This window comes from Cupressus sempervirens, chromosome 9, assembly GCF_028749045.1.
Source record: "Cupressus sempervirens isolate cs-2001-9-10 chromosome 9, ASM2874904v1, whole genome shotgun sequence".
Taxonomy (NCBI): domain Eukaryota; kingdom Viridiplantae; phylum Streptophyta; class Pinopsida; order Cupressales; family Cupressaceae; genus Cupressus; species Cupressus sempervirens.
Window position 1 is genome coordinate 641,651,964 of NC_143126.1, and position 10,315 is coordinate 641,662,278.

Sequence of the window (10,315 nt, forward strand, 5' to 3'; positions counted from 1 at the left end):
CATGACTACAATACTCACCACCATTATCAGATCTGAGACATTTTAATTTCTTACCAGTCTCATTTTCAACCAAGCATTTCCATTTCTTAAAAGTTTGAAAGACATCAGATTTCTGTCTAAGGAAATAAACCCATACTTTTCTAGTTGCATCATCAATAAATGTAACATAATAATGAGAGCCACCCAGGGAAGATACCTGGGCTGGTCCCCATACATCTGTATGCACAAGTTCTAATTTCTCCTTTTTGTTTTCCTTCCCTGTCTTTACAAAACTCACTCTCTTTTGTTTTCCATACACACAACTTTCACAGAAATCCATATTCACACATTTCAGACCTGGTAAAACTTTCCTTGAATGAAGTACTTTCATACCTTTCTCACTCATGTGCCCAAGTCTATTGTGCCACAGCGCTGTATCAGAATCTACAGCAGCTATTTGTTCTCCCTGTTCAACTGCAGTAATTGTTCCTGAATATTCATTTTTCTCTGAAACAATCAAAGTAGAAGGAACAATATGACCTGTACAAAGATATAAGGTGCCTACTTTCACACCTTTTTCTACTACAAGGGAACCTTTTGAAACCTTCCAATTTTTATCATTAAAAGTAACTACACAACCCTCATCACCGAGTTTCCCTGCTGAAATTAAATTTCTACTTAGTTTTGGAACATGTCTTACCTCATGTAGTAGCCAATGATTCCCATTCTGCAACTTAATCTTAATTTTTCCCTTTCCAACAATCTGACAGGGTTCATTATCCCCCAAATAAACAAGCCCAAAATCCCCTTGGACATAATCAATGAAATAACCTTTATGAGGTGTAGCATGAAATGAAGCACCAGAATCTAAAACCCATGAATCATCAACACTCTCTAAAGATAGAAGCAAAGCATCCTCTTTGGATTTGTTACTTACCACATTTGCCTCCTTGTCTCCATCTAATTTATCTCCTTCATTTTTCTTTTGATTCCAGCAATCTTTCGTTTTGTGCCCTGGTTTCCCACAGTAGCAGCAATCATTTGGTCCTCTCGATTGAGACCTCCTCCCCTTTGACTTCCTCTTGATTTCCCACGATTTCCAATGTTACTTCCTCTTTTAGTCGTTCTGCCCCTACTTTGTGCATTTAAAGCACTTCCTGATGTAGATCCACCTGAGGATTTTCTACGAGTTTCCTCAGTTAAAATAACACCGATCACATCATCATATTTTAGGGTACTAGATCCAGGAATAGAATTACTCACCACCATTACCAAGCCATTCCAGCTTTTAGGCAAAGAACACAAAATCAAGAGAGCCCTAATTTCTTCATCAAAATTGATACCCACAGAAGATAATTGACTAGTAATAGTATTAAACTCATTTAAATGATTTGCAACAAATCCACCTTCTGCCATTTTCATATTAAATAAATGCTTCATGAGAAATACCTTGTTTGAAGCAGAGGGCTTTTCATACAATGTTGCTAGGGTTTTCATCAAATCTTTTTTCATCTTTGCTTTTGTAATATTAAATGCCACCGATGGTGCCAAGCATAACCGAATTCTTCCGAGTGCCTTTCTATCCAAAAGATCCCATTCAGCCTCTAACATAGTTCCCTGATTCTTGGCTTTTCCTTCCAAGGGCTTCCATAAATCCTTCTGATATAAATAGTCTTCCATTTGCATCTTCCATAACTAGAAGTTCTGCCCATTAAACCTGTCAACCCTCAACTTGCCCTCATCTTCCATCGCTCCCACTCAACCGTGAGACTTTCCTGCAAAGGATAACTGAAATACAACCTCGCTTTGATACCACTTGTTAGGATAAACCATGGACAGAAATAAAAACTACATGCAAATATAACCAATAACAGAAAAAATAATAGAACACACAGAAATGAACACAAGGCACCAAGATTTAACATGGTTCACCCAATTCCTGGGCTACGTCCACAAAATAGCAAGTCCGATCTTATTACAATCCAGTGATTACAACCTGATTACAATCCGTAATCCCTTACAGCTCAATACCGCCGCAAGAAACCAATTTCGTATCACAACATAATGAAAAATACCCAACCCTAAGCCCTTTTTATACAAGTATTAAACCGCTTTAGGGTTATAACATGTCGGCCATATGTCGGCTGCTGCCCAAAAAAAATTTTACCTCACTATTTATGAAGTATGTACAGTACTTTCTTGATCAGTCACCACAATCTAACAGAGGCCATAGTAACCAAAGCATCATGTCAAGAGGAAGCAACATGACACAACACATAGGTTATTTAAAAACAAAGGAGATGAATAGAAACTTCAATGTAAAATTATAATTCTCAAACACAACCTGGATGTGAACTATAATAGGCAAAATAAACATGATGAAATGTTGATCCCAAATAGACAATCCAAAATTGATGGTGGATATGAGATCAATAAAAAAGGCATAGATAAATAAAATGAAAATGAAGAGCTACCAAAGAGGGGCACATAAAAGACATGTCAGTAACCTAAAATCTAAACATATACCAAATAGAGGTTTCGCTGGTAACATTTGAATTGTTGTCTTATTGTTTTCTCTCTTTTTCTTTATCTAACCCTTACTTTTTTACACAGAGAAGAAGCCTGGGGCTCTGTCTGACCTCCTTGAGCTCTATAATTGTTGAACACTTTAGATATTCAATTATCAGTACCTAGAATCCTCTAGTAATTTCTTTTTACCAAGAGAAAACTTCTCTATAAGAAAATCATACATTTTTGAAAGAAAAAGGTCATCTGTCAAGATCTGATAACCTTTTTCAACATTCTCTTCTTTTTTATATAGATTTTCTTCATAAAACTCCCACTTTTTTTCAAAGTTGTATTTTCAACATTCATTATGCTACACAAAAAATTCAATTTATAGTCCATGCTAAAATGTTATTCTCTCAGTAGGAAATTCTCTTCCTTCAATCTCACAAATTTTTCTTTTTGGTGATTCTCCTCAATCATATAAGTCTCAACTTCATCCTCACTTTCTTCAATATCGTCCTCTTCAACTAAATCTAAATTTTTAAGAAATTCTTCAATACCAAAATCAGTGTCATCATCTTCTTTCTCCATCTTTGTTTAGACCAACCTGATTCTAAGATATAGATTGGAGGAAATAAAATACACACAAAAATTAAAAACCACACACATATGAAAAACTCAGATAAATATTTGATAGTGGTTTGTCCAATATGGAATAGTACCATTCTAGAAGCTAGGGGAAATCTATGTTATTTCAAAATTACATACACAACAAGTCACATATTTCATGATTTGTAAATTCAATATGTTGCATCACAACATCTAGAAGATGAAAGATTTTAGAATATGTCCATTATATAACTTCAAAAAAATTATTCAGCTTGATCATGCAAAACAATAACAAAAAGGTAGTTACAGTATGAGCACCTTCAATTTATTCAATTTTCTCATTAGTGCAATCTTCAATATATTGTCTTCCACATAATGTCATTGGTATGATGTGTTAAGCTTGGAAATCTGATATAATGGAAAATAATCAAAACTTCATTGTGTTATATTCAGCAATATTCATTATATAAATAAAGTAGTCATATAGCAGTTCAACTGCTATTTAATAACTACTAGAACTAAAATTTACAGCCTAATTATATAACGCTGATGATTAATACTGATTAATACTTTAACATTCCCACATTAATCAAATAGGGTTACATGAAAGTGAAATTTTTAAATGGATTTCAGTTGGTATTTATGGTTGGCATCAATTTGAGTTAGTGGTTGTAGAAAAATAGTTTGATTTCATAAGAATGTGAATTGGTCTTCTTGGAAGCACAAAGTCTGGTAGAATTGTGTAATGAGATTCATTTAATTTGCTATAATGGTATCAAACTCCTTTATCACTATGATTTTGGTGTTCACAAAGGAATGGCATTATTTTCATTGATGTTATATCAGTTCTAGAATTTCATTTAAGAGACTCCAATTTCTTTCATTATACTAGAATTTAATGGAGATTGTGATATTTTTTCAGAATGATTATCTTGTTTTGAGGAGAATATTACATGTTGAGGAATGATATAATTTGTCTCTATCCGCTTATTTTGATGATGGTAAATGACATTTGATATGAAGGTTTTGGAAATGCTCTCTGATGCCCTACATCAAATTTCCTATCAAACTTTAATTTATCATAGCTATGTCTATGTACTCAAAAGCTTGAAATTGGTTATACGGACAAAGTATATTTTCTAGAATTACTATTATAGAAAGTTTGAAAACTAATAGATTTCCTTCAAGATATCCAGTGCTTAGTTTACAATATTACAAGGTAGAAAAGGCAGCAACAACAAGGATTGAGAAGTATCAATTAAAAAAAAATTCAAACAAACTTTTCAAATAAGGTGAATTTTGATGACAATAATCAAGGCGATATAATTTTGTGGATGAAAATGATGTTGGAAATAAAATTTGCAGTCCATATTGATGCACTCCACCTATTTGAAGCAATGAAGATAAATATGTGGTATCTTATCCAATGGCTTACCACATGAATTCATATTAGTAAAATCATTTCCTCTCATCTGCCAAGGGGAGGATATTCTACCAAGGGGAGGATATTTTGTATATGTCAAGTTCAAATTAAAGTGAGTGCAAGTGAGTTCCAGGTTCGAGTTCAAATGAGGGGAAATTAGAATAACTCATTGTATACCATTTTCAAACAAGCTTATTACACCTAATGTTTTCTATTATCAAATATCATATGGACAAAATAATCCATAACACCCAATGTGTTCTCTTATCAAATTGTAATACGAACAAACAAGTCTATAACACCCAATGTGTGTTATTCTACTGCACCCAATGTGTGCTCTTCTCAAATTGTAACATGGACAATATAAGTTCATTGCACCCAATGTGAGCTATTTTAAGATATTATGCACCCAAAGTGTGCTAATTCAAAAGGGACAAAAAAAGTCTAAAACTAAGACCTATCAAAGCAATAGGCTCATTATATAAATTTAAAGTCCAATTATGGACAACATGTCGAAGTATAAAAGTTTGAACCCTACAAGTCAAATGGATTTTAGATCATATCACAGTTACAAGCTTTCAAAAAATGGTTCAGATCAACTAGCATCATAGGTACAAGCTTTCAAAAGATGATTGAGATCAACTAGCAAATGTTTCTTCAAGTTTTGAAAAGTTTAAAATACTCCTAATTTCATGTAAGCCTTTCTGATTAAGGGGGGATGTTAACGTATTAATCATTAGGGTTATAGAATTAGGTAATAAATTTTAGTTCTGGTAGATATTAAATAGTAGTTGAACTTGACTACTATATTTATGTAATGAATCTTGTTGAATAGAACACAATAAAGTTTTGATTATGTTTTGATTATTTTCCATTATATCAAACTTTTGGGCCTAACATGATGTGCATTATTGGAGAATTCATTATTATTTAGTTCCTTTGATAAAACTCATCAATGTACCTTACAAAAAAAATCTATCTTTTCTTCTTCTCCCTTTTAATTGGTAATTCCCTCTATGGAGCTCCTTTATTACTAGAATAAACATAGCCTTCCGCTGATAAAATTCGTCTGTGTACCTTATGCTATTAGTTTTGGCTTAAACATTTTCATCTAATAGTCTTAGCTCTTCTTATGAACCTTTTGTTTCTTTTGCCCAAATAACCTACCTTACATTCTATGAATTACCTCTTTATATTATTATTTTTTATTTCTCAATTGTTATTACTTGCCTAATCTCCTACTTATATGAAAACAAAGGAATGTAATTAGATTGAAGGAAGATTTCTCTCATGATGCACTTCTTCTCATCAAAGTGAAATTTATTCAAGAGGATAATATATGGGTATACTATGGTAAAGGTAGGATTATGGTAGGGATATTATTTTGGATTAAGTTTTCTAAGATTTTACATGGAAATTCTTGTAGCTTCAAAAAACAATTAGTTGATAGCTTTAAAAAGTCCTATTAAGAAAATTCATTTGGGTTTCATAGTAATGCCAATTGATCAAAATCTTGTTAAAAGTTGGAGGTTCCAATAGAGTGAAGTATACTATTGGCCATAAATGTGTAGATCCATATTAACCCCATTAAGGGCAAACAATATGATAAATGGAGCTTGAATAAAGCATTGACTTATGGTTTGTTTTTTAGACATCATGTTGACTTGAATATAAGATATTATCAATGGTACAATTAAACAAAAAAAAAGGTGGATTTCTAATTTATGAAAACATTCCCATATAATAGTGTGATACTTATAGCTCACATTCATATATAGTTATTTTTTTGAAAGGGAGTTCCTTTTGACATGGGTGGAATCTCTAAATTCTCACTTCAACTGTATATATATGAATGTTGGGGAAGGGGAAGATTACATGCCTATGAAAATACATATAAAAAGAAGACATAATGGCTCAACAAGTCCATGGAGGTGTGAGGGATGCATGTTAATGTCCCATTGGGTCTCTCAAGAGTCGCATTTACTAGTGAACCAATAGTAACCAATGCAACTAATCATGTTAAACCAAGAGTGTTACCTTATGCAAGTGGCTATGGTATGCCAAGAGGAGCAATACAAATGAAAATAAAGGAAAGAGTGAAGTTTGGAATCCCACATCAAAATATGATCCATCCAATTTACTTCAGGATGTACTTTACATAAACAAGTTCATTCTCCAAGACTAATATTGTTGATAATGGCAATTTTTGGGGTACCAAAAAAATTGTTGTACTAAAAATAAAATTTATGGGCTATAAAACATCACTTTTCATTTTGTATCATAGAGGTTCATTATTAAATACACCATAACTTTTTAGGTGGTCAATGACTTAATTGTATTGAATACTGGGTCATAAATTTCTTAGGTGTTCAACAATGACACTAGAGTTCTCACAACCACAATATCATGCTGATAAGTTTTTCTATATTGGCTGGTTAAATGAGAACATTTTATAGATCATATTTTAGAATTCAAATAAATTTATATTGTAGATTTCTAAATTATTCATTAAATAACAAATAATGAATCATAATTTTTTTAAATGTATTTAATAATGAGCCCTCAATTTCTTATATGTTCAACAACAATGACATAAATTATATATTACCAAATTTTAAATTATTGAATAACTAACAAATAGTGAACCATAAATTACTGAAATGTACATAGTAACTGACCATAAATTTCTTCTGTTGAACAAGTACATAAATTAGATTATGTCGACGGTAGGTTAATTGAAGGCAGGACCTGAACCATGTCTATGAATCCTTTTCACCAATTATTTCAGTCTTTCCAATAATCCGATTTAATAGTGCTCATTAGGAAATATCGTTCAGGGTCAGGTAAGCTTTGTTTACCGGTGTCGGCCAGCAGCTCTTAAATAACACACATTACGCTACAAAATTAAACCTAGAAAAGTTAGTCACCCGAGGATTAAACATTTTATTCTAGAAGAAGTGCGACCCAGATATGGCATGGCTTGACTCTCCTGTAACACCCTTGGGGTTTTCAATCATCTTCATCTGGATAATATACAGATCTGTGACAAAAAGAAAGAGTGAGAGCGACAATGGAAAGCTGGGATTGCCACCAGGGCCACGGCCATGGCCGGTGGTGGGAAATCTCCATCTGTTGGGAAGCCTTCCACACCAGTCCATGGCTGATCTTGCTAAAAAGTATGGACCCATCGTGTTCCTCCGGCTGGGGTCAGTCCCCACGGTGGTGGTCTCTTCTCCTGCAATGGCCAAAGAGTTCCTTAAAACCCATGATCTGATCTTCGCCAACAGACCCGCTTCATCGGCGAGCAAGTACCTGGCCTACGAGGGGAGAGATGTGGCGCTATCCCCCTACGGAGAGCACTGGCGGAAGATGAGGAAGCTCTGCACTATTGAATTGCTGACTGCAAAGAGAACGGAGTCGTTCAGATGGGTAAGAGAGGAAGAAGTGAGCGCCATGGTGAAATCTCTGTGGGAGGAGAGTGAGAAGGGCGAGCGCTCAGTCAATGTGAGGAAGCTTGTCTATTCTCTCACACTCAACGTTGTGTGCAGAATGTTTGCGGGGAGAAGTTACTCCGACCATAAGCTGAGCGGGGGGATAGAGTTTTCAGAGATGGTGGGTGAGATTATGCATCTCGCGGGAGTAGTTGTTTTGGGAGACTTCATTCCCTCTCTAGCCTTTCTCGATTGGGGAGGATGTTGCCGCCGCATGAAGGATGTTCATAAAGTATTTGATGAGTTTGCGGAGAAGCTGATCGATGAGCACGTTGAGCGGAGAAGGGTTGAAAGGCCTAAAGAGTTAGCAGACATCGTGGACGTGATGTTGGACATGGCGGAGAGCGAAGAGTTGCAAGTCTCTAGGGTTAACATCAAAGCAATCATTGGGGTCAGATAAGTCAACTTTGATCTGTCTAAGAATTCTGCTTTTCGAAATAATGTTTTATGTTGTAATTTATGGTTTCAATGCTTTCGTAGGATATGTTGAGTGCTGGAGTAGAGACATCTGCCACAACTATAGAATGGGCAATGACTGAGCTTCTGAGAAACCCTAGTGCAATGGCAAGGGCGCAACAAGAAATCGAATTGGAGGTTGGAAGAGATCGCATGGTAAGAGAAAGTGATGTGGTGGGCTTAGAGTACTTGCGATGTGTAGTGAGGGAAACACTTCGACTACATCCAGCAGCGCCCTTTCTCATTCATCATGAGTCTACCGAGGGATGCAATGTTGGAGGATATTACATCCCACCCAAGACAAGGTTGCTTGTGAATGTTTGGGCAATTGGAAGAGATGAAAGAGTTTGGGAAGATCCTTTAGAATTTAAGCCCGAGAGATTTATTGGCTCGAGCATAGATATGAGTGGCCGCTACTTCGAATTGCTGCCTTTTGGAAGAGGAAGGAGGGGATGCCCTGGGATTTCCATGGGGCTTTCAGTTGTTAACATTGTCATAGCTCAGCTCATACATTGCTTCTGTTGGAGTGTGGAAGGTGATCTGGATAGGGATGAAGTGTTTGGATTGACCGTACCAAAAAAGGTTCTACTCTATGCTCTTCCCTCCTGGAGGCTCACTACCGACGAGTTACCATAAAATTTCATAGGCATGTCCAATTGGGTAAAAACTGCTAATATAGAAAAAATATGAGTAAATCCACATTTATGTGGATCATTAGATAACACAATGCTTGTGGTTGTTGGTTTGGAAAATAAGACTAAGGAATGAGTATTGAGTTTGTGTAAGTTTGTTACTGACTTTGAAGTGTCTTTTTAAATATTCAGCATTTTGAATCTCTCTATACAAGACTCTTGATATAGCTTTAAAATGCATGAATTTAAACTAACAATCATGCCTTGGTGTGTAATAGGTAGGCTGAAGATAGAGAACAGTGGCATTTCTCTTTGTGAATAACTCTATCTAACTCTATTTGTCTCTATAACTCTATTTACATCTTTCTAGCTCTCTCTATATCTCTATCCATTTATATCATTCTTTCCCTCCTCCCTCCTTCACTGCATCTCTACTACTTTGTAGATATATATTTCTATTTCTCTTTGTATCTTCCTTGCACTCCTCTCTATTTTCTTGCATCCATGCACCTAGATCTACATCTATATTTATATTTAGATCTATAGTGATTTAAAAAAAGTGTTGTACACGAATTTGTTGGTGACTAAATATTGTCAATTTTGACATAGATTTCTATTAGTTTTGGATTAATGTAAAAATAGGTTTTGAGGGGACTCAAAACCCCATACAACAATTAACCAAGATAAAGAATTAAGTTCAAAGTATTAACAACAAAGATAGGTTTTATAAGGACTTGAAACCTCAAATATAAAGCATTACAATTTAGAAAAAAATCCCCAAAGGGAAGCACCTTACTATTGTAAAAAAGACAGAGATCGGTAGTACTGAGCAAATATTACAACTAGACCCAGAAATTAGAAATTAGTACTATGTGATAGACCAAAAATATCTAGAGAATTAAAAAGGAAACTAGAATCTCCTCAAACAAGCTCCTTCACTACTTTAGCTAGGGTCTACCAATTTTAGCCACTTCCTTAATAGATTCTTTAGTAGTCAAATCTGTACCTACCTCAATAGCCTTCTTAGGGCTTTTCCTGGTGTGCTTGTTGGGACCCCCGCTAAGAGAAACAACCACTAGAGACACAATCTCATCCATACTTCTCCTTCCCAAGCTAGCAATGACTACACATAAGCTGGAGCTAACCAAATTCATGTTCTTCTCATTGCTCATAACAAGATGCCTAAATTTAGCCTCATAGTCCATGAGCTTGCTAGG

General features: G+C 35.0%; 1 protein-coding gene across 1 annotated transcript; it reads left to right on the top strand.

Annotated features, from left to right (window-relative positions):
- Positions 1-7,489: 7,489 nt before the first annotated feature.
- Positions 7,490-9,102, top strand: LOC149540369 (cytochrome P450 750A1-like). Its single transcript, XM_089799572.1, has 2 exons — positions 7,490-8,401; positions 8,491-9,102. The coding sequence occupies exons 1-2, from the start codon at positions 7,490-7,492 to the stop codon at positions 9,100-9,102; spliced, it is 1,524 nt and encodes a 507-aa protein (XP_089655698.1).
- Positions 9,103-10,315: the final 1,213 nt, after the last annotated feature.

Excerpts from the sequence above, each read along its gene's own strand:
- LOC149540369 (XM_089799572.1), top strand. The coding sequence starts at position 7,490 with ATGGCATGGCTTGACTCTCCTGTAACACCCTTGGGGTTTTCAATCATC. Across the intron at positions 8,402-8,490 it reads ACATCAAAGCAATCATTGGG|GATATGTTGAGTGCTGGAGT; the intron begins GTCAGATAAGTC and ends ATGCTTTCGTAG.